The 24,233-nt window shown below is 49.1% G+C and overlaps 1 protein-coding gene across 1 annotated transcript in view; it reads left to right on the top strand.

The window, feature by feature from the left end:
* Positions 1-24,233, top strand: part of psidin (phagocyte signaling impaired) — an 80,734-nt gene that overhangs the window by 12,350 nt on the left and 44,151 nt on the right. Inside the window, exons 6-12 of the mRNA XM_077655547.1 lie at positions 1,947-2,058; positions 2,197-2,283; positions 3,093-3,259; positions 12,129-12,238; positions 13,902-13,967; positions 17,649-17,787; positions 21,544-21,633. Coding sequence (XP_077511673.1) covers positions 1,947-2,058; positions 2,197-2,283; positions 3,093-3,259; positions 12,129-12,238; positions 13,902-13,967; positions 17,649-17,787; positions 21,544-21,633 — 771 coding nt within the window. The remainder of the gene's footprint in view (positions 1-1,946; positions 2,059-2,196; positions 2,284-3,092; positions 3,260-12,128; positions 12,239-13,901; positions 13,968-17,648; positions 17,788-21,543; positions 21,634-24,233) is intronic.

The raw sequence follows: 24,233 nt of genomic DNA, 5'->3' as shown, positions 1-24,233 counted from the left end.
TTTATAGGCATCATTTTGCCCGCACAAATACCGTATAAATGCATTTAAGGGCTGCACAGTGTTTTCCCGAAGGAAATATTAAAAAATAATAATCTCCGTGTAAGGGCCGCACCCAAACTTTCCACGGCCCACACAGGAATAGCCTTCGAAATGCACACACCATGGCCTTCGCTTTCAGCTCTGGCTGTGAGCAACGGTGCGCTTGATCGCAGAGGCGACGCATCCGCACAGGAGCTTGAAAGTGCTGCCCACGGATGGCGCCCGAGGCCACGGCTCATCATCATCATCGTCAGCGTTTTTCCTCCGCTCGAGCTCCCGCTATCCATATCAGTATCACCAGCTACAGCCTTTTGTGGCTGTCAAAGGCATGGGAGTTGTGGGTAGCATGTCAGTTCACCGTAGTTGTGGCTTTCGCTTGATGCCTCCAAGCGTCGGAATTTTAGCATGATGGGCCAGCGCCTTAATAGCTACATGGCTGGGAGTTTGCTATCAAACACGGCAAGCATGCGGCAGACAAGAAATTCGACGCAGCCGAGAAGTGCGGTCGACGATGGTGCAACCAAAATGGGTGCATTGAAGAACACAAGCTGCAAAAAGTGCACTTTCTGAGGCAAGCTGTGTAAGTTTCCCGAACTGAAAGAAGAGCTGCTCTGCTGAGTGATGGAAATGCAGAACAACGGCTACGCGTTGACAGCAGACATGTTGCACGACTTCTTGTGGAATGAGTGTGCAGCAGATCACAGCACCAGCTCAGAGTCGGAATACTCCGCGAGTGATGATCGAATGTAGAATAAATGCCGCTCATTCCCTGATTGGCGTGCTTTTACATTTTAATTTTTTTTTTTTTTCGCACATTGCGTGTATGGGCCGCACCCCGAAAATTGGCCCTCAAATCTGGAAAAAAAAAGTGTGGTCCTTACAAGCGTTTATATGCTATGTTCCACTATACTCCGTTTCATACATCATGTGCAACGCTGTCAAAGCTAGCGTTCTTGTTTGCGCTGCCTGCATCTGCAACCAAAAAGCAATGCCTTATTAGTCGCGAGCGAAACATAGTAAATGTTTTGCCTGGAGGCTTACCACATGACCCATTTGTCATGATCTTTATTAAATGCACCGTTACAGCTGACTACACACCATAGGCCACTCGGGCACAAAACAAGCGCGGAGTAAACGCCTTCCTTTTTTTTCCCGTGCGGACTACTTCCGTACCTTTCACAGCGTTGCACCTGATGTATGAAGTGGAGTACAGGTGCTTCCAGACAGTGCCAACTGTCAGCGACACACAGGGCGGCCACGTTGATGGCACGTCATTCCGCATGCATCTGTCTCCACCTAGAACCGCGATCACACAATCCCTCAGTGCTGTGAACTTGTCTTGTGCACTTGGCGTTTGCACCAGCAAAGACAAAGCAGTATTGGAAGGATCGCCTGTCAAACTGAATCCGATACTCGAAAGCTAGCGGCGTGTTTCCTTGCAAGGATGCTGCTAGTGTGTCACTCACTTGGTGTCGTTGGGCCTAGCATGCTTCTAATCGAAGCTGCAGGAAAGGTTGATTCTGGTCATCACTTGTCGTAAAAGGTCTAACCTTGTTACTAGTTCACAATTGTTTCACCATCATCTGTTCTGTGGCGCTGTTTTCATTGACGCCTATAGTCGTCATAGTAAGGTGCCAGACAGACCAGTGATGTTCAATTTAGGGAATTTCTGCGAAGTTTAAAGGAATTGTAAGCACCAAAATTCTCTCCCTCTTTTCCTGATTGATGGAGTTTTTCAGGCCGATGCAGTGAAAACGTGCCTGAAATAGGACATTTTTGGTCTTATGTAGGGAATTTTCATTTATGGTATGGACCGTCACTAAGACAGATGTGTAACCTTTAGCATGATGCTAGACATTAAGGAGCACGAAGGGGGCTACATCATGAGGGGGCTTGAACTGTTGCAGACTGCCTCACGTCGTACCTGGACTTCGTGCCCCAGCGCAAGGTGGAGCTGCTGTCCAAGCTGGGCCAGTGGGCCCAGGTCAACTCGGTCTGCAAGTCCCTGCTGCTCAGAAGGTACGGGGGCCCATGCTGGTCTTCACTGAAGTGATTCGGTTCGCTTGCTCTTTGAGGCAGCTGCAAAGGTGCAAATGGCCTGTGGGAGTCCTCGAATAACGTAAGTTGCCATCAGTCATGTTTTTTTTTTCCTCCCAGCCCTGATAACTGGCAGTACTATGAGCAGTACCTGGGCAGTGTGGAGAAGCTGCAGGCTGCTGGCTGGACGCCTGAAACCGATACCAGGTGGGTCATTCAGGGCCCTTTGATGGGACACATGGATGTCTTTCATAACCACCTGCCCTACTTAGCAGTCTCATGCACGCACACTAACACATGCACAAACTGTACTGAGTGGAACACAGATAAATCTATGCCCTTGCAGAAATTTAAAAATCTTTGTGGCCCATGTGGTGACGGGTCCTGGTGGTGCAGGGGCAACGCATTCAACACCAACACAAGACACCAGCAGTGGCAATTTGATCTCTGCATGCATGATGCATGAGGCCTTCCCTGTCTCTTACTCTCAGATTATTGTGACCACTACATTTTAGCAGTGAAGTGCCTTTTTTCTTCTTCCTCTTCTACCATTCCTTTTAAGCTCAGTTACTACTAACGTTTGCAGACTGCAAGCCCAGTATGGGTGCCCCGGTGCCCCCTTGGGCCTGCAAGGAATGACACTCCTTTTTCTCAGAGCAGATTTGTATTAGCAGACCTTCAGTAATAGGTTTCTTCTTGTTTTATTGTCTCTCTGGAATTTTAGTATAGGCATGCAGAAAGGAAAAACATTTTTTTTTTTTTTGCCAGAAGCTTGTTGGCATTGCAGCCAGGGCAACAGTGCAGGGGTTAAATGGAATCCAGGTTCCTATTTTTACTGCCTGCTGTTAAATAGTGTTGGGTATGCCAACTTGGGGTTGGCATACCCAACACTGATTAGCTCCCAAAGTAGGATGCCCTGTTCTGAAACCCCACATTTTGCAGAACTGGTCTCACTCTCAGCTCTTACGTCTGCAGCACGCTGATATGTGATGCGTGCATGTGACGTTCACTCGCAGTGAGGATGACAGCGAGCAGCTGAGCCCATCGGTCGACCACACATATGCGATGGCCCTGGCCTTCATCGAGTCCCTCAGGGAGAGCGGCAAAGGCGGACTGCTGCGGGGCACATCCATGGCGCATGTCGCCATCATGGTCAGGGAGAAGGCTGGCCCGGACATCCTTGGTAAGGAGGAACATATCTCGTCTGCCAGTTGTGCTTGCATGCAGCATGCTGGTGTTAACTAAAAGTGTCATGTCCAGAGACAATACCTGGGCTCAGACACTGTCTCATATGTATCAAATTATTGTGCACATCGGGAAGTGAGAACGTTCCTAGAAAATACCATGCGAAAGTATAGCACTCTTGGATGCGCAGATAAAACTCCCATTTAGTGGAACCAGTGATGCACCATACAGCACATTGCACCCCTGCAAGTGGCACTTCTGCTGCAGTGAAACCTTGTTCATTCGACCCACATTAATTTGAAAATCCAGATAATTTGGACTGTTGATGTTGTTCCAGCCAACACCCATGTACCGTATTAACATGTGTAATTATCTTTATCGGGCGACCACGGTCGGCGATCGTCGAAAATCTGATCCGGGGATCAAGCGCGTCAGCTGTTATATAGCAGTCGTCGAATGTTCCAGACTAATCGTTAGGACCCGCATGCCTTCCACAAAGTTCTACACCATTCGCGTCAGGCGATGAAGTCAGATAACATAAGGTTCGTCTACAACAGACAGCGAATAGAAGCATCGATGACTTGCCAGAAACTTCGGATAGATGCAGGCGCGTCCCGCGCTGTGCGATAACACTTGTTAGGCGGCGAAACGTAGTCGCCCGTTAAAGATAAGTACACGTGTCATTACGAGAGCTCCACTGAGTAGCGGCGAGATAGTCGGCGATGTCACGAGGGTGTTCGCCTCCCCGAGGGCGCTGTGCGTCCACGGCAAACCCTCGCAATCCCAGGTCGCGGTATGGTTATCGGCGGTACACATGGCCTGCTTCCCCGCAGTGGTAGCAGAGCGGGCGGTGGTCAGGAGCGCGCCAAACGTCGGTCTTCCTCGGGTAGCTGCACTGGTCGACGGGTGGGCGTGTTGGCGGCGGCGGCGGTGGTCGACGGAATTGCGGCGTTACAGTGTCCCGGCGCGGTCGTGGAGGGGGACCTTGACGGCGGGCGACGGCGGCGTAGGTCATCGCTTCTGGCTGGGGCTGCGATGATTGTGGTTGTACCTCGGGAACTCCCAGCGATAGCTGGACTTCTTCTTTGACAATTTCGGCGACTGAGGCCACTTGAGGTTGCGATGAAGGGAAGATCCTTTGAAGCTCCTCTCGTACGACTGCCCTGATGGTCTCGCGCAGGTCGTCGGTGGCCAGTGACTGAACTCCGGTGTAGTTTGTCGAGTTCGTGCGGCGGTTGAATTGTCGGTTCCGCATTTCGAGTGTCTTCTCAATGCTGGTGGCCTCGCGAAGGAACTCTTCTACGGTCGTCGGTGGGCTTCGTGTCATTGCGCCGAAAAGTTCCTCCTTTACACCACGCATCAGTAGGCGGACTTTCTTCTCTTCGGACATTTCCGGGTCGGCGTGCCGGAACAGACGGCTCATTTCCTCAGTGAAGATTGCGATCGTCTCATTCGGCAGCTGCGCTCTGGTCTCCAGTAAAACTTGGGCTCGCTCTTTACGCAGGACGCTTGTAAATGTTTGCAGGAAGCTGCTTCGGAACAGGTCCCACGTCGTCAAGGTGGCTTCTCGATTCTAGAACCACGTCCTGGCGGCGTCCTCGAATGCGAAATAGACATGTCGCAGCTTGTCGTCGCTTGCCCAGCTGTTAAACGTAGCGACCCTCTCATACGTTTCCAGCCAGCTTTCCGGGTCCTCAAATGTGGAACCGCGGAACGTCGGTGGTTCCCTGGGCTGCTGCAGCACGATGAGGGACGCTGGGGCTGCCATTGGGGTTGCCTCGGCCACAATCTTCTTGGTCTTCGCAGGTCCTGCCATACGTAACATTCGCTTACAACACGGCGGTGCAAGAAACAACACAGATCACGCCATTTAAGCTGGTTTACGGCAGGAACCCGACGACGACGCTCGACGCCATGCTGCCGCACGTCACTGACGAGGAAAATCTTGACGTCGCTACCTATCTCCAGCGCGCCGAAGAAGCTCGACAGCTCGCCCGCCTACGGATCAAAAACCAGCAGCGTACCGGCAGCCGACACTACAACCTGCGACGACGCTTCGTCGAGTACCGGCCCGATGACCGTGTTTGGGTATGGACCCCGATACGCTGACGAGGACTGAGTGAGAAACTATTGCGACGCTATTTCGGACCTTACAAGGTCATTCGACGTATTGGCTCACTGCACTATGAGGTCGTGCCAGACGGCATTTCGCATTCACAGCGGCGCCGTGCACGATCTGAAGTGGTCCACGTGGTGCGCCTTAAACCCTATTACAGACGCTGACAAACTTCCTTAATTTTGTTGTTTTCTTTGCTACCAGTGCTTTTCTTGATTTCGTGTGTTTGTTTTCAAGAGGGGGGTAATGACACGTGTACTTATCTTTATCGGGCGACCACATTTCGCCGCCTAACAAGTGTTATCGCACAGCGCGGGACGCGCCTGCATATATCCGAAGTTTCTGGCAAGTCATCGATGCTTCTATTCGATGTCTGTTGTAGACGAACCTTATGTTAAATGATTTCATCGCCTGACGCGAATGGTGTAGAACTTTGTGGAAGGCACGCGGATCCCAACGATTAGTCTGGAACATTCGACGACTGCTATATAACAGCCGACGCGCTTGACCCGCGGATCAGATTTTCGACAATCGCCGACCGTGTTCGCCGCTACCGTTGTGCTGTAAGTGTAGCCTCTTTTTGTGGGCGCAGGTTCGCCCAATAAAAGTTAGTTTTGTCTTTCACAGTATGGGTACTGTGTTCTTCAACGTCACCACCACGTGACAGTATTTACTCGCTTATAATCCACACCAAAATTTGAAAAAATGCATTTAAAAAGTTAAAAAGTGGGGGTGCGGGTTCTCTGCGAATTTTTTCTTTGGGGTGGTGGAGGGGGTCGGCTTCGCGGCAATGCACAGCGGCCTCCCCCGTGTAGTGTATTGACGCTTGTCAAGCCGATGAGAGGCCAACGAAAGGCATAGCCAAATCCACATTCATAGTCTGTTTAGGCTGCGTTCCAATACTCTAGACGTCTAACAAGACGTCTAGTGTGACGTCTAGGAAGCAGTCTACATGTCCATGTATTGGAACTTGTCTACTGCTCGCGCCGCCTCGCGGCATAATAATGTAACTAAAGCTTATGAACAGTTGTACTACTATTTTTCACAAACTGAGCAATAACGATAATTAAAAACGTGTTTTCAATAAGTTTACACATTTCTTCTGCAATGACTTTGCGCGTAAACCAGACTTGTGGATGTGCCTATCGGTCAGTCTACTTGTAGCAGACGGGGCCGCTCTCCAATGACGACGCTAAAGAGATATGCGATTATTCTTTTATTATTGATGCTAAACTGTACATGCTCCTCGAACGTGCTCGTCCAGGCGGTCCTGTAAAGATAAGAAAGAATACGAAAGACTGTAATCAATGTGCGCGAAATGCGATACGGCTAATATACACTGCAACAGGAAAACACATACGTGACATTAAACCTGCTGTCTGCCGTACGTGGCACTCAGAGACAGCGAGAGACCTAAATACAGCAGCGATCTTTAATCCTGCAAAGACTAAAATCAATTCGCAACATGCCGGTGTATTTGTTCTGTGAGTGTAGAGATAAAAAAGAATACACGCGAAAGAGCTAGTTGATGCAACTAATACAGCAACAGAAGAACACATTTGTTAACCGTCACGGCAGCCGTCTTAACGCCCGTCGAGGAAACCAACGACAGCGACAAGTATTCTCTAAAATCAAGGTGCTAATTAAGATCCGACATCATCAGATGCCGGATCACGTAAATAGACCTACAGCGTCCGCTGCTGTAGCAAAGCTCTCGACTGCACGATTTTCTCCTGCGTGATTCACTGTTAGGAATTGCTTGTCCACGAAGATTAATTAGCCACTAGTTTGCGTACCAAATAACATAATGGAATGACTCACATTTTTCCTTTCCTATATTCCGTGTACAGTCCGACGCCCGCAAGAGCACGACTCGCTCATCCGCGTACATCAGCTCCGCCATCTTTAGACAGCAAGTTAGCCTGCATCGATGTGGACTTCGGCGAAGCAGTCTTATGAGACTGCTTTGCCGAGAAATGGAACGCGTCCCAAGATGGCGGCTGTCCGGCTAGACGTTTAAGTAGCCGTCTACTTGGGAGTATTGGAATGCAGCCTTATTCTTCCCCACTCCAGTGGCCACGTTTTCTTCATCTAGCATTGTTGAGCTTAGTGTCAGGCGCTGTTTCATGTACTACACCCCAGTTTGCACTGTTTGCCTGCTTTGTTTTGGCGTCATGAGTGCGACTCGGTGGCAGCATTTCACAGCAAAAGAGAAGCTAAAGATTATAGCCACTGCCGTAGAAATCGGCAACAGAGCTGCTGCTCGTACTGGATTTCTTCCGAGGCTTCTGCACTGATGCAGTGAAGGCTCGCCTCGCCGAGGCCAGCACCGACCTCGTTATAATACCTGGCGGCATGACGTCCATGCTACGGCCACTCGACATGTGCCTTAACCGTTCAAGGCATAAGCCGTTCCAGGCATACGTTGGGGGGGTTTTAATTAGGGAGATAAATATGTTCTCCCCACTTAACCGTGGCTGACACAGTTCGATACCTCTAGACCCTACCCGTGATCGCGTACGCTACCGAGCGCGCGCCAACCACGGCGGACCTTGCTCTGAGGGAACATAGGAACAACACACTGGCTGTCACAAACAGGCATTTATTGCTACAACAACAACAACGCCAGCTAGCAACAAAGCACGCTAAGGAATCGAGATCGTCCGACTCGCCAGCAAGGTTACGAGCAAATGTTTGCCCACTCTATGGCAAGGGATACTTGAAGCCGGACGGGACGAGATACAGGAGCAAGTCTCCCTGCCACTTTCTCGCCCCACTGGCAAAGAGCGGAGCCACGTGCGAAACGTCCGCTCACGCCGATGATCCCAGCCGAAGCGAGTGCGCTCTCCTGCAACCACACTGTCTGTGGCGCCCTCCCTTGTTAGTTAAGGTAACTAACCAGGGAAAGCCGCGCGGCGTGCCCCTCCTGAGGCGAAGAGACGACCGTCAACAAAACAAAGGCTCAGCACCTGCACGCAGCCGCGAGGAAACATCTGCTCTGTGGGGTGGTCCTAGACCCCCGCACCTGTAAGTACATGCTATGGAGGAGACTCCTGGTCGTCATGCACTTGCAGCGTCATGGGGCGTGAAGGTCTCCACTGGGACGACTCGCATGGCCCGTGGACTCCTGTATCCGCGGGCCACCGAAGAGAAGGCCAGTTGAAACCTGCAGGCCAGGATTCTGCAGTAGTCGTCAGAACAGCAACTGGAGGTGACTGCTCCCTGTCCTCGCCACGGCTGCCCCGGATGGATGCGGCAAACAGGATATAGGCAGCTCCGTCGCAGCAGGCGGCAGCGAGATGATGCGCACCGGGCGGAAAACCATGGGTGGCTCCACCGGATCTGCAAAATTGCCGAAAGGCTCTCGGTGTGCCTTTAACATAGGCCACAGGAGGGGAAACGGCTTCTGCAAGGACCTCGTGGCACAATGCCTAACTCGCTAGCAAAACGTGTCAGGCGGCTGTGCAAACACAAAGTTCGAGTGAACAAAGCCCTTTCTTGAGCTGAACGAGACTGCTCAGTTCGTGTGAAGTTAAAAAAAACCGAGTGGGCAGGAAAGTGCGCCCCTCCCAACACGACGGTCCGGGGGTTCTCTCTTCTTATGTGGTGCAAGCAGCTACCAAAAGCCTTAGGCCTGACTACCACTCCGACAACGACCGTCAACAATACAAAGACCCGGCAAGGGTTACGTGCACGCAGCCGCAAGGAAACATCTGCTCTGTGGGGTGGTCCTACCCTGCTTCATGAAGCAGCTTCTGAGCGGTCGGCGCCCACCGTATTGGATGGTGTTGGAGTGCCGGGCGCTGAGCTGCAATACCAACAAGCTCGTAGCGGCACCCGTGGCCCAAGGCCACCCGGCTCCCAGAGCCGCGACTCCAGAGTTGAAAAAGAGACAGCAGAGAAAAATCTGTACAGAAAACTCTGACCACTCACGCGGCTTCCATACTCACTCGCTTCGGGCTCGGCAACTCCGCGGGCGCTAGGCCTCGCGCTCCCTCGATGCAGACCAAGTTGTTCTCGTAAAGAAACGCCTGGGAAAACTTGACCAAAGATGTGCTGAGCATGTCAAAAAGTTCAAACATGCTGCAGCGCAATACACCTCGCACTACAGCAAGCATGCCGCAGGTCCTAGCTGTCAAAATTCACTCTAGGCCTAGCAGTTGTCAAGTTCAGACAAAGAGCGTTCCTCGAACAGAACAGACAGTCGTCCAATGTTTCAAGAGCAGGCCCCACGTTGGGCGCCAAATGTGAAGGTTTTAATTAGGGAAATAAATAAGTTCACCCCACATAACCGCGGCTGACACATTTCAATACCATCAGACCGCACCCCGTGATCGCGTACGCTGCCGAGCGCATGCCAACCACAGTGGGCCTTGCTCTGAGGGAACATAGGAACAACACACTGGCTGTCACAAACAGGCATTTATTGCTACAACAACAATAACGCCAGCTAGCAACAAAGCACGGTAAGGAATCGAGATCGTCCGACTCACCAGCAAGGTTACGAGCGAATGTTCGCCCACGCTAGGCAAGGTATCCTCCAAAGCTGAACGGGACGAGATACGGGAGCAAGTCTCCCCGCCACTTCCTTACCTCGCTGGCGAAGAGCAGAGCCGTGTGCGAAACGTCCGCTCACGCCGTCCCTGGCACCCTTCCTTGTTAGTTAAGGTAACTAACCAGGGAAAGTCACGTGGCGTGCCCCTCCTGAGCCGAAGCCGTGGGATTGTGCACCGCAGGGAAGCAAACCAGAAGGGGAGGCTGCGGGGCAGTCTTCACAACGTGAAGCGGGTGAGTGCCCAGTGGATGGCCGACGGCCTTTATACCCTCACACCGATGGGACTTGTGCGAAGGCCCGATATTCCATTGCTTTGCCAGTAGGTGGTGAATGCGTAGAAAGCGATACCGGCCGACTTGGTGCTTAAAAGCTTTAAAAGATGTGCCATCAGTAACAGCTTGGATGGTTCCGAGGATGACTACGTCTTTGAGAGTGGCGATGAAGCCTCGGATGGCAGCAGTGGGAGTGGCGACGACTGAGAATCTGATAACCAGTGACGTGGTGGTGGTCATTTGAATAAATGTTCAGAAAACGAAATGGTCACTGAGTGTGCGGTTGTATCTTTCTAGCGGTCGTTCTTCTTTTTTTTGGCAGGTAGATGTGCAGGTTATACGCAAGGTTTATTATTATTTTTTTTTTTTGCGTGGAGCTCAAACTTAGGGGTGCAGGTTATACGCAGGGGCGGGATACCGTGAGTAAATATGGCAAGTATGTGGTTTCACTGTACGAAAGACATAGCGAGCGATTGTCCTAATATCTCACATCTTGTCAAATATTATGTATGAGAGATGCAACAGCAATCATGATGACGTTCGGAGCACCCAAGCAGCAAAAAATTGTGTTGCCACAAAGTTGCGGTTCCTCTTTTCTGAGATTTTCTCCATACCTTGGTGATGGCAGCATTGCAGCTCCGGCATTGGCTAGCCACCTGAGTGCAGTCTTGCGCAGTTTTGGACGCTGGTTGGTGCCTCACTGTCTTTTTATTTTCTCACCAGAGGGCGTCTCACCGTTCCAGCGCCATCGCGTTTCCCTCGGTTCCGTCCACATGATGCTTCCATTCTTTTGTTATGGCAAAATTGAGCGCTCATCGCGCCTTGTTCGCAGTTTGCGCAGTGGTGTCTCTTCACAAGCGTGGACGCCACATGTGAGGGGGCTCCACTGCTACAGCGTTGCGCAGTGAAGGAGGCCACAGAGGCCTTTACCACTCTGAAGCAGTATGCACCTGACGTTGTGTAGAAAAATCGTCCTTGCCACGCAGTTTTAATCTAAAAAAAGACGACTGCTGTTCTGGTTATCGCAAAATAAATCTACTGTGATGCGATAAGCTTCTGGCAATTTTAGGGGACCATTCATGAGTTCAGACCTGTAAATAATTCTGGCATTTTTCCTGCTTCCTTTCAGTCCGAGCTAATGGTGTTTTACTGTAATACTGCTCCTGCAGTCAGCTTTCGCATATGAACTTAGGGGGAAGAAGTACAGCTGTGTTGGTTGTGTAGTCTTGGACTTTTGCTAACAGTGGTGGACATCACACACAAGTGCTATACTAAAACCATTTAACTATGGAAGCACGAGGTGCAATGCCGTGTGGGAAGCAGCAGAGGAGGAAGGATGCATTGCGCTTTTATGTGCTACGTCAGGGTTGACGTGGCATGTCGGGCTTGTTGCTGGAGCAGTATGGTGCATTTTCGCTTCTCCGTTTGTGGTGACGCGCTCCATAATTAGCGTAATCTGTCCGGATAAAACTTGCTCAAACTCCTGATTTTATAAATATGAAACGGGCATTGTAGTGCAGTTGTAATAGGTGGGGTATTAGTCTCGGGGACACAAAGAAACCAGCAATAAATTTCAGTTTAAAAAAGCGCCCGAAAGCTAAGTGTTTCACCTCTGCTCTCTGCACTATTGCTTGCCACTTAGTGAAAATTCTTTCAGTAGGTAATGAGCTAGGAGCCCCAGCAATTCTAAGACATTTGTTGTAATTAAAGAACTAAACAAGTGCTCCATCCAGAGTGGACTGTCCGTGCATTTAAAATATATGTCATATTCTACATGCAGTTGTAAGTAAACACAGTTGTGTAAGACAAGTCACATGAAGCGGAACGGAAAGGTGTGGAAAATGCCACCATGCGTGCTGTCTTCTCTTTGTGGGGTTCTTCACTTGAGTTTCTTTTTTTGCATGTGATGTGCTCGCCCCCTTAGCTGACCTCCTGATGGACTTCTTTACGAGGACAGGCCACAAGCCCTCCTGTCTGCTTGACCTCTCCTACCTCATCGACCTGTGTGCCTTCTCCAGTGAAGACACTGTCAAGGCAGGTGGTCGTCTGCTCTTTGATGGAAGCAGTTCTTGAGTTATTTCCAGAAGGGTGCGCTGCTTTCTGCAGTCCCCTATCTGCAGCCAAGCGTTGTCCTGTTTTCTTTGATTTCAAGCATATCCATTGCATAAACATTGAGAGAGTCACAGTGCTTCAGTGAATTCATTTCTGCAGGAAGCCTGCATTTGTTTGTTTTTGTTTTCTTTTCTCTTGTGTGTAGGAGTTGATTTGATTTAAACTGTTTGTTGAGTGCGTGACGTGTGTTTCACAGCCGTGAATGCTATTGTTGTTGCTTAAGAGTACATGGAAATCCAGGCAGGCTTCCATAACTTCAAAATTTTATCTTCGTGACTGCTGTTCTGGTTTTAGAGCACAGCTTTTGGGCACCCGTACCTGCACTCCTTGTTGGCATCGGAGTTGTCAGCTTAACTTGTTGTGCAAGTAGCAGAGCGCATTAAGCACCACTAAGGTGGCTGCCACAGGAAGGTTCCGGAGAGTGGCTAGCAGTAAAGCTACACTCAAATCTTGCATTTCCGACTACTATCATAATTGTCTGTCAATTTTTTTCAGAGGTGCAGTGATGGCTGGGAACAGTAAGACTGTAAGCTAATACCCCTGTCACACGGGCATTTCGAGGGCCCTCGAACCGATAGTCTATCGACTCAAAGGCGATCGAGCGCTGCCACACGGGCAGTTTCAATGGCGATCGAGTCAATAGCCTATCGAGTCAACGGAGTAGCGCAGAACTCCATCGGGATTTCGAGGGCCTTCGAGCGCTGCCCAAGGTTGCTAGCGTTGCTCCGAGCGGCGCCAAGCGCACTTTCGTACACGACACATTCACGGTGCAAAAACATGAACAAACATTATTCGCATAAAATTTAATGTAAGCAACCTGTAAAATTATTTTAAAATTATATTAGACTGGTTTTAAGCGCATTAAGCGCATTCATTTTGCGTTGCAGTCTTTGCGTTGCTTGCGTACTTAACGTTGACAACTTGGCGGCACCCTGCCCGCCCGCTTCACAGCGATAACAGCTTCGTCGCTAATCCCTCAAAGCAATATCGTGTTCTAAGCTGTTGTATTCGCCTTCGATTTGCCCATTCTTACTCTCGCATAAAGTTTCAAGAGAAAAATAGCTCTTGTTTTTCAGATATCATGGCGATTTCCCCGGTATTAAGCCTGACGAAGCAGCGCTCCGACGCAGTTGGACTAGCTTGGTTTTGGCTCGTCTTGTATTAGAGTGGCTACAGCAGTGTATGTATATGTACGTCGCGTACGTGCAATTAAAAGGGTTTTTAACGACTTTCGCGTATGCCTGTATTTCAGCATTTAGTATACATTTATCAAATATTTTTGTTATTTTTGCAAAATCCAAAGTAGCGATTGTGGCGCCACTCATCTGTGGCGTAAGACACGAGAACCATTTCAATGGCCATTGAGATTTGCCGTGTAGCAGCGGCGAGTTCGATGGCGATTGAGAATCTCGAAGACCCTCGACTCGAGGGTAATTGAAACTGGCCGTGTGACAGGGGTATAAGCCAGGTAGCACTCAGGCTCTTTAGTGCTGTCTCGCTCATCCTCTCGTAAAGCTCTTCCCAGGTTCCTTCTGGCCAGCCTCGAACCTGGCAGTTTCTGATCTCTCTTCTCTTCTCCATGCAGCTGGTGGACAGGATGGAAGACTCGTTGAAAGCATCTCTGCCTGATGACTGGCAAAGGCCCCCCGATGTAAGTGCCAGCCCAGTGGGTCACTCACGAGTGGTTCCTGGGCTACTCTTTCATGTGCCAAACGATCTATTAAATCTGCCTTTGCTTGACTCCTCAGGATGGGGTTTACAGTCTAACATTTGTGCGCACACACAATGTGATAAAGGACTTAATGCAGTCTATTGAGGTGCCCTACTGCATCTGGCCTACCTTAGTCACAATTTCAAACATTGAGATGTTGTAGTGTAGGTTTCAGGAAATAGTGCATGTATAGCATTTGTTGAGTGAATTTTAGTCATGCGTGCTCGCTTTTTGGTTTTGTTTTGGGTACGCAGCGTAATGTGGTAGTCTTGGTTCGGTGCATTGTGGATTAGCCTGTCTGTCTGCATGATCATCCAATGACTGCACAAAGGTGGAAAGAGCCCTATAAAGGCGGCATCTTGGCCTTGCATGCAAAGAATGTTAGGGCGATCTTGTGATCTTGAAAATAGCATGTTTCAGAGCTCTACTCTTCGCACTGCAGCTCCTAAGTTCATTCAACGTTGGCAGATGACCTTCAAACCAGAAGAAACAAGGTGTGTCTGTGCCGTCATACCTTGAGACTCAGATCAGCGCCGTGCCACTCGGGACAGCTTCTCCCGCTCTGACTCTTAAGTCTCCATGCTCGCTCTGCACCACTGACTAACCGCATCAGCACCCGGCGCAGCTGTGTCGCTGATACCACGTGACTCTCCTCAGCGCTACTGCGCTCGCTCTTCAGTTGCTTTGCCGGCGCTTGTGCTCAGTCTCGCCTTGAATGACGGACTGAGCTAAACCTCAGCCAATTTTTTAAACAGTGTTGCCGCCCCAACGGTCCTGTCAAAATCAATACACTCAAACCCGAATATAACGAACTGAAGCAGTGAATTATGCTTTATGTCGAACACTCGGAAGTTTTTCTTGCATTGTGTATGTAAAATGTATTTTTTAACGAACTAGGCATCAGCTATACTATCGAACTCTTGAGTGCCCACGACTGGTCACCAAACCGCCGCCAACACGCTGCTGCGCCGGCTCAATGTAGTCTCCAGGCAACTGCGCTGCCCGGCCACATCTTGGTGAAAACCATGAAACGCAAGAGCGGGAGCAGCCCTTTGAAATCCACACCATCGGCCAACCTCGCTTTGCAGCGTTCCTGTTCAGCAGCCAATCACATGATCTGGCATGTGCGAGCAGCTCCAGACCTATCGTGCTGGCTTCAGGAGAAGGCACTCCGGCAGCCTACAAATGCTACGTCATCCTGCATGCTTTCTTTGTTCATGTTTGCAAGTGATGCTGCTGTTCTGCTTTCTCGACTCCGCCGCACTTCATCCTGAAAGATGACGACGAAACAGTGGTAAGCCCTGCTGCTTTCCAACTAACTCGAGATTATTCGCCGCATCAAGCATGGCGAAAAAAATGTCTGACATTGCTGCAAGATTCCAAGGAGTACGCTGAGTACCATCTTAAAAAAAAAGTCAGCTTCAGAAACAACGTTCAGAAATGCCTGAAAGCTGATGGCTGACACCTCCGTGAGATGAGAAGGTGCCGAGAAGTGGGTACAAGATGTGTGGCATGCTCTGAGGGAGAGGTACAAACGGTGCAACGTTTGCAGCACAGATGCAGCTGCCTTGTTTTGACAACTGCTTCCGAGTAGGACCTTGGAGCTCAAAAATGATAAGTGCCACGGCAGGAAATTGAACAAGGCCACGCGGTAGTCCTTATGGCAAACATGGATGTATTTTCAAAGCTGCGACCGTTTGTCATTGCCAAGTTCAAGTCGCCCGTGTGCCTGTGAGGATGCACTTCGCTCCAGTCATGGGCAACTCGAATTCCAAGGCTTGGATGGCCAAAGCTATGTGTGAGGCTTGGCTGCACGACTTAGACGAGGAGCTTGTAATGAGCAGGCGCAAGCTTCGCCCCCTCCTGGATAACTGTTCAGCATGCCGTGACAGCGTCTCTCTCTAAAACATTGAGCTTTGCTTCATGCCACCGAAAGCAACAGCGCTTTTGCAGACACTTGATCTGGGCATCATCCGTGTGTACAATCTAGGCTACCAAAAGCGCGTGGTTGAGCAGCTCTTAGTGAAACTGCAGCTTAAGCACTTAAGAGATCAGTCGTGCCTGACAAAACGTGACAACTGCTTCCATCATATTGGACTGTGTCGTGAGGGTGCAAAAGCTATGAGTACAGTGCACGCAGTGCAAGATGACTAGGCCTGTGCGAATATTCGATAATTTCGAATATTCGGTCAAACAATACAGTATTCAGTATTCGATTCAAACCGAATGTTTGGTATTCAGAATCTCAGAGTATTCGTCCCGAGCGAATAACATTTCTGTAACTCTTGCTTTGTACTCCGGGATCGCAACATGGCACGCATACAAACAAAGCCCAGACTCCATGTCGCATGCCAACACTCTCACGCATATGCCGGAACCGATCTGGCACCTTGTGATGTCCTCAGGGTTATCTGCGCATGCATAGTGGCTCCCCGCGGATTTGGATCGCCATAGCGGCTGCTGATCGCACTCTAATCGGAGGGCGCGGATCTCTTGACCTCCGCGGAACGAGTTTGAGCCGACTGCAGGTGCCGCAGCTTCACCGTACAAGGTGCGAACGGCACATGACGAACACATGGTTTTAGGCACCGGAAAAACAAGAACGGTGCGGATATGGGAAATGCTCACTGGCACCGTAACGGCAAGATGTCCTCTAAAAGAAAATTATCAGTGATGCTTCACTCGGCATGTGAAAGCGATGCTGCTCATCGGGGCTTGGTCATTTGGTGTATACATGGCCGATAGCTGCTCAGACAGCGAAACTAGGCGGCTGGCCAATTTTTTTACCTAGTGGAAGGGCTCTTCATCGTGCATGCAGTTAAGTGCATGTCAGATGTGAATGGGTCACAACACACCATGCAATAGGTGTAATATTTACTCGATCACGTGCCCTGCTGGTGAAACCGTGACTCTCCCCCCCTATGGAAGCAGCCCTATGCAAAATTTCCCAAGTGACCTTCCCCGCATTTCACAGTTCGCCAAAATTAGATGACCGAGTCCTTGCTGAAAGAGTTTTAAGGTGACAGGATGAGTGCCACAACTGTAGCCGTGGGGGTGTGAAACACATTGTAGAAGGATCAAGCAAAAAACTGTGCTATTTTGTGTTGTCATTTTTCCCAAGCGGGTGGACAACCATCTTGTTTTTATCACGTGATAAGTGGGAAAGTCCACTTGCAGAATTTCACATGAGGTCCAAACCAAGCAGTATCTCATGACAAGCTGCAGTGTGTAACACCAATCCACATGATAAATTGAAAGCAAAGAGGACACTTATAACTCTATCCTCTGATAATTTGTTCAGATAGTATTGTGATTTCACTGGAGTCATATTTATGAATGTCAACTGTGTTCGGTGGCTACCGATTGTTTAGAAGCATCCAAGTGTCCTTTTCCTGAATCCAATGTGGACCGAATAATGAATAATATTCAATTCTTATTCAAAGTTATGAATATTCGCACACCCCTAATAAACATCAGTGCAATAGCTACCACCAGTGTCCTTTTATTTTTGTTTGTTTTTTCTGCTTTCAACTGCTTTTGTCTTGGGGGGGGTTCCATGGGCAGTGCCAGTGCCATGCTATGTGGTTGCAAAAGTTGCTATGCCACATGCTGATTATGCAGGTTAGTGCAATGCAGCGACACCTGACCGTCTGCCAACTGCGCCACTACGTGAGCAATGGCGGCCACCACCTCTCGCTGGAAGACCGGCTGCATGTGGCCAGGGATGTTTTCGCCAGCTACCAGCATGGCCTCCAGTTTGGTGCGTGCAAGTCTCCTGTTGGCTGTTTCTCGCTGGTCGTTTTTGTTTATTTTTTCTATACCTCTGTGCATGCATTGCATGCTTGGCTCAAGTGGGACAATGTTGCTGTAAGTTTGCAAATTAGGGTCAGATGCACATGGGTTAAATCACAGACACTCGTCAACTCGACCCTCTATGTTCACTCCGTCTAGTGCAGAGCGGCCGCTGCTCTACACGAGAGTCGGCTGCGATTTAGGAACACTCCTCGACACTTCCTGCAAAGAGGCAGTCCTTGAAAAACCTCCCTTAAGTACACCTTGCTTGAGGAGACTTGAATGGCACATGGAAAGGAGGTTAGGGCAAAAAATGTTGGCTTGAAAACAGCATGTCAGTGTGTGACACGGAAAATTTTGTCACGTCGGGGCTTCTGAATAACCTTCACAAGAAATTTCAATGCTGACAGCCTAGTAAACCACGTTTTGCATGCCACATGAACAAAACTGCAGAGATAAACGACTGGGATTGGTGTGAAATTTCCAGTCTGGATTTGTGGGAGACACCTCTTTATCCACGAGGAGGAGTGGTGACAAATCTGGTTGTATGCACAATTCATGAACCCAAACTAGCAAATTGGACCCCCAAGAACCGAACACTGCCTGCGGCTTGGAAGGCTCTCAGGAGCCGTAATTGTAAGCACTGTTGAAAAGCCACGACCTATGCCCTTTCGATTGCCATGAATATTCCTTTCGTGAGGCGAGCACATCAACTCTCTTCCTCGGCAACATTGGGCCATATCTGAAGATGTACTGTCAGGGACAAATGTCTCCAGGACATGCAAAAAGTTATCTCAGTGCATTGTTACAACATTTATCACCAGTGACCTGCACATTTAACAGGTTCTATCAGATCATGAATGGCACTTTACCAATAGCCCTCAAGAGAAAAGTATATATAATAGCTGTATCTTACTGGTACTCACCCATGGGACAGAAACATGGAGGCTAATGAAAAGGGTGCAACTTGAGTTGAGGACAGTACAGCGAGCTATGGAAAGAAAAATGATCATAGTGACATTAAGAAACAGGAAGAAGGCAGAGTGGGTGAGGGAACAAACATGGGTTAATGACGTCCTAGTCGAAATCAAGAGGGAGGAATGGGCTTGGGAGGGCATGTAATGCGAAGGCAAGATAACCGCTGGTCCTTAAGAGTAACAGAGTGGATTCCAAGAGAAGGCAAGCGTAACAGGGGGCGGCAGATAATTAGGTGAGTGGATGAGATTAAGTTTGCGGGGATAGGGTGGCTGCAGCTGGCACAGAACAGGGTTAATTGGGGAGATATAGGAGAAGCCTTTGTCCTGTGGCGGGCGCAGTCAGGCTGACGATGATTCAGGTGATGATGATGACCTCGTCTGACTGTCCCAGAATTGTAGCACGCAAATCCAACTTTCATCTCCACAAGTTTCATCTCAAGCCACTGGCTAGTAATAGCTATCGGTTTCAGTTGCAGCTCGCACGTCTTGGAGACTTTTGTCCCCATTTTACCCTCCTTTCATCAAGAAAGGAACTCCTCGGCGCCGCACACGTGCTCTCATCCCTCCGTGTGTGGTAACCCTCCCCCGCGGTCTTACCCGTGCCGAGGAGGTTGCGCTTAGGAGGATCCGTGTCGGGGTTGCCCTCACACCAGCCATCACTCGGAAGTGGCCTCAGTACCGAGAATTGTTTCCTCGGCCAGGGTGTCCGATATGTAAACACAAGGACATTGAGACCAACATTCACCACTTGCTGTGGGACTGCCCAGCTCTCAAGCCTACTAGGATCCGGCACCTGAAGGTAGCGGGTCTTTCACCAAGCAACCCTGCTTCATACATTGCCTTGACGCAGGGACCGTACCATCGTTCTCTACTGGACTTCATCAAATCAGCTAACCTTTTTCCATTCATTTAATGTCTGCTACATGATTCTTCACACCTTCACCCATCATTGATGCCCTGGGGCAATAAATTTTGCTTCATAAAAATAAAAAGTGCATACCGCAGGGCTTCAGGCAAGCCTTTGGTGCATGCTGCACATGTGTTCGCACTGGTCAACATCACGTTATCCGGAGCTCCCCAGCTCCTGCTGTGCAGTACACGGTTCTCCCAAAAGTCCGTTACCATCTACAAGGACTTCACTACTCGTGTAAAGAGTGAGCTCATGATGAACCATAAGATGCACTCCCCAGCTCAGCTGTGAAACAGTGACCAGGTTTCCAGCGATGACTTGAAATGTCCCGCACCGCATGTGATGAGCAGCTGGCTGCTTTGGAGACTGTGGCTGGCAGTAACTATCTGTGCTTGGCATCAGCAGCAGCAATGGAAGGAGGTTAGCCATGGATCCCTTCATAAAGCAGCTGCATAAATTGCTTGCACATTTGTGAAAAGTGCATCTACGCATAGAACGAAGTCTACACTGCAAACAGACAACACGACATCACCATATTTACAGGCAAACTGGTCACTGAGGGACACTCAAGGTAACATTAGTGCTACCTCGAGATTCTAGAGGAAATTCTCAAGTTTTTCTTTGACTCGAGTCGAGGTTGGTTTCTGAAACACAAAACGGGTCTTGAGAACCATATGAAATACAAGTTCTAGTTGAAGCGTGCTTATGAATTTGTCAGATCGAAACCTTGCATGTTAGAGACCTCAAATTTTATTTGACTCGGGGCCCCAGGCAAGGCCTGATTGATGAAAGATATTTGAGTGTTTGGTAGACACTGGGTTATCTTCTGGATCTGGTGTCCGATGGTGACCTGATGGGTTTATATGCCACCAAACCACACCCATTACAACGTCATATTCAGGCAAGTGGTAGGAAGCTTTCTGAACCTGATTGTACCCTTGCAACATGGCTACATAAAACTAGCGTCCAGCCAAGGGAAGTGGACTGGTATATTGTTGTGTGTCATTACACAGCAGCTGAGATTGGTTGAATGGGTGACTGTGGATTCCCTTATGCAATAACACCTACAAATAATGGTATTTAAGGAAATAAAACTAAACTCAGACTGATGAGATGGCTGCCAAAAGTCCAATCATACCATCGGAGTTTGGCAGCATTTTCTGTCGTTATGTCTGAATTGCATGAAGCATTGCTCTCCTGGTGAGCATAAAGTGGACTTTCTTTAAGATGGAGCCTATCAAGTTGAACTCTTCAATAAGCTGAACAGTTTTGGAACCTTTATTTTGCTCCCTACAGATGCAGCATAAAAAAAGTTAATGTGAACCGTTCATTTGGTGCACGCTCTAACAGCGCTGCTCCGAACAGCATTCCACTCCACAGCAGCTAGTGGTCAATAGTCTTCCAGGTCTGTGTTGTATTGTTTGATAAAGGGAACTCTGCAGGGAGAGCAGCAAAGCAAAGGAAAAATCTGAAAGTTTAGTTGAATAGGCATTTTGCCCCACTTGTGAGCCTAACTGCATGCTAATTGGGAAAGGAATCCTTATAAAATATATGTCCCCTTGTGCTTATAAGCACAAAAACAACTGCAGTGGTAGCTTATTGCTTTGAGCGTCCGCATTACACACAGGGGGTGTGGGGTTCGATCCACGGTGCCACTGGGAGGCCCCAGTGATACTGCAGTGAGTACAAGCATTCCCATGGCCTGTTTCTCGGCTTATCTGGAGCGAAATGCTTAGGAAATGGGTCTATGTTTGTGTAAAGAAAAATGCCTTGTGCCATAATACTGTATAGTCAAAGCTGCCTTGCGGCATTAAAAGGTGCTCCCTTTTCTCCGCAGGAGTGGACTTGCTGCCGACAGACTTCCAGCCAGCCGATAACTACGCCGTCCTTGCAGGCTACCTTCTGCTCGAGCACTGGCAAGAATCAGGTGCGACCTAGGAACACATTGGCCATCTTTTGTAATTGCGTCCCTTGTGTGGTGAAAGCAGTAGGCAGGGGTTTGCAGGCAATGCTAGTGACATGCTCCGTCTTTGCTTGTCACGAGGATTGACACCCCCTCCCCGCAAGGCACACTGATTGAGGGAAGCAGCAGTAATACTGTATTTACCCGAATGTAAGTCCACTCAAATGTAAATTGACCCCCCCCCCCCCCCCCCCCCCATCACATTTCTGAAAAAAAAAACTTCGAGGTCGTTTAGGCTTGGCCTTTAATAATAGAACGCGATAGCACTATCCTGCACCCTCCGCTTTTCGCCAGCCGCTCCAAATTTTGAGAAATAGGTCGACTTACAATCTTGTAGTTGTGTCAGTCAAGTTGCAGTTATGCACCATCAGTGCTCATTGCTGCTTGTGTTAGAAGTCCAGATTGTGATGCGCACGGGCATTTTTTTCCTTGTTTTTTTTTTTTTTTGTTTTGGTCACGTGACCACATGATGCATTGGCCACTGTCTTCTTGTGCTTAAATGTCTCTGTGGTTCTTCCAAAGGAGCCATGCATCGAAGATTGTGAACGAATGTCATTTTTCTGCACTCTTTAAGGTTGCAGAGCAAGCAATACAATTGTGCTAAGTGCACCTTGAGAGTAATGCATACATCTCTTGCTCCAAGAGAATTTGTGTCTGAGATAGTTGGTCTATTACACAAAGATAGCAACAGCGAGCAAGAGATGACACACGGAGAAAGCGTGAACGCAGAGAACACACTGGGATGCAACACAGCCTCGTGTCGTGTCCGATCTCTGTGTGTTACCACTTGCTGGTCCAGCAACACGTGCCATACCTGACTACTGCCTCTGCTACTTTTGCTGCCTCATGCAATCGGTATGTGCTGATGGAGATCAATCCTCGCAGGCATTTAAGTAAGGATATATGGGCCCTGCCCATCACGATGGTCTTGATCTTTTGTGCATTGGGGTCGTATCACGAAGGGTAGCAGAAAGTTGGAAGAGACACTTAGCCTTAAGGGTGTGACACGATAGCATAAGGGGTATATCCACATATGCAGAAGGTCATTCTCTACTTTACATTCATAGATCAATGGGAGTGTTCATAGCCCTCGTGGCGCAGCGGTTAAGCGATGCGCCACGGCCTTACGATGGCAGATGCTCCCAGCAGTGGGCCTTGTGCGACCCAGGTTGCTCTTCCTGAATTTAACTGCCGCCTGCCAGGTTGGGCAGTTTGTTTCGGTGGTCAGGTTGTGATACACCGCAAGGTCACGTGATCAAGGTGGTCCACCTGCCTCCTAGCTTGCTCTCTGGGAACCACCTGCCAGAGCCATGGCCATGATTTTTCGCTCACAACACCGACACCAGATTTTCTAGTGAGCGGAGCCCTTTAACGTTATTGTGTTAAAGGTTATGTAACCTGACACCGCCTTGGCCTTGAAAAAAAACTGGAGAGCTGGAGTTCACCGCAACAAAGGCACATCGTCCGCATTGTATGTCATGTGTAGTGCAAAAGTGGAGTGATGAATAAAGACGACACAAGCAAGAGAAGACGCTGTTATGTCAGACCAGAGCTGTTCCCTTTGTCATGTTTTGGTCAGCAGTACAGCTGATGAAATGGGCATGCCAGTTGTGTCCTACTAAAACACTAATTGCATGCTGCAGAGCCGCCTGTGCATGTCTGATGCAAGTGCAACGGCAAGTGTAATGAAAAATGAATGGCCCGCAGCCCGCAGCAATGGCGGCTCTCTGCCACGCATCAGTCAACCAACCAAGCCTAGCAGCACGCTGTTTCGGATGCTGATGGTGCTGCTGCACATTTCCCTTGCTTCTCACTTCCAACTATGTACTTCTTACTTTCTGTCAATGCAGAAAAACTGTGCACTCATCACATGCTATTCACTCGTTTAGTGAAGCCTTCTCACACGCACCGCAGCCACCTGTGAGGGGGCTGCACCACTATTGCATCATGCTGTGAAGGATGCCAGGCAGACACGTAACGTCCTGGAGCAGTAGTGCTTGAATGCTCCCAACAATGTGTAAGCAGTAAAACATCGATGGAAATGTGAGAAGTAGTAATTATCACCCCGTTCTCATCTCAAAAGCAACTGACCACTGCCCAGTTTTTCTCCAAATAAATAAATTTACAGTGATGCAAGTGTTTCTTGACAGTTTTTTTTTTTTTTTCAAGGTGAATCGACAGTTCTTTTTTTTGTTTTTTTTTTGCTTTTCAATTCGTAGTCCCACCATAGTATTAGTTTGAACTTTGGACAATTTGAACTTTTTTCCAGTCCTTTGAATTTCGAATTAACGAGCTTTTCCTGTAATAGCTTATTCAATGGAGAGGTTAATGGATGAACGATTGCAGTTTTAGTTTTCCCTGTGGTTACGGGGTAATATAACATCTGTGCCTGAACCACCTCTGTTGACTGTGCACTCTGCCTGCGAGGTTGTCCTTCTCCCCTGGGCAGTACCAGCGTGTTAGAAGCTCTGCCAACAACCTTGGCCCTTTGCAGCATTGTAAAGATGTGCGTTTGTGGTTGCTGCTGATCGTGGTGCCTGCCTCTGCTGGTATGGCGTTGTTCC

Source organism: Amblyomma americanum, chromosome 2 (genome assembly GCF_052857255.1).
Source record: "Amblyomma americanum isolate KBUSLIRL-KWMA chromosome 2, ASM5285725v1, whole genome shotgun sequence".
NCBI classification, from domain to species: Eukaryota; Metazoa; Arthropoda; class Arachnida; order Ixodida; family Ixodidae; genus Amblyomma; species Amblyomma americanum.
This window is presented reverse-complemented; position numbering and strand designations above follow the sequence as displayed.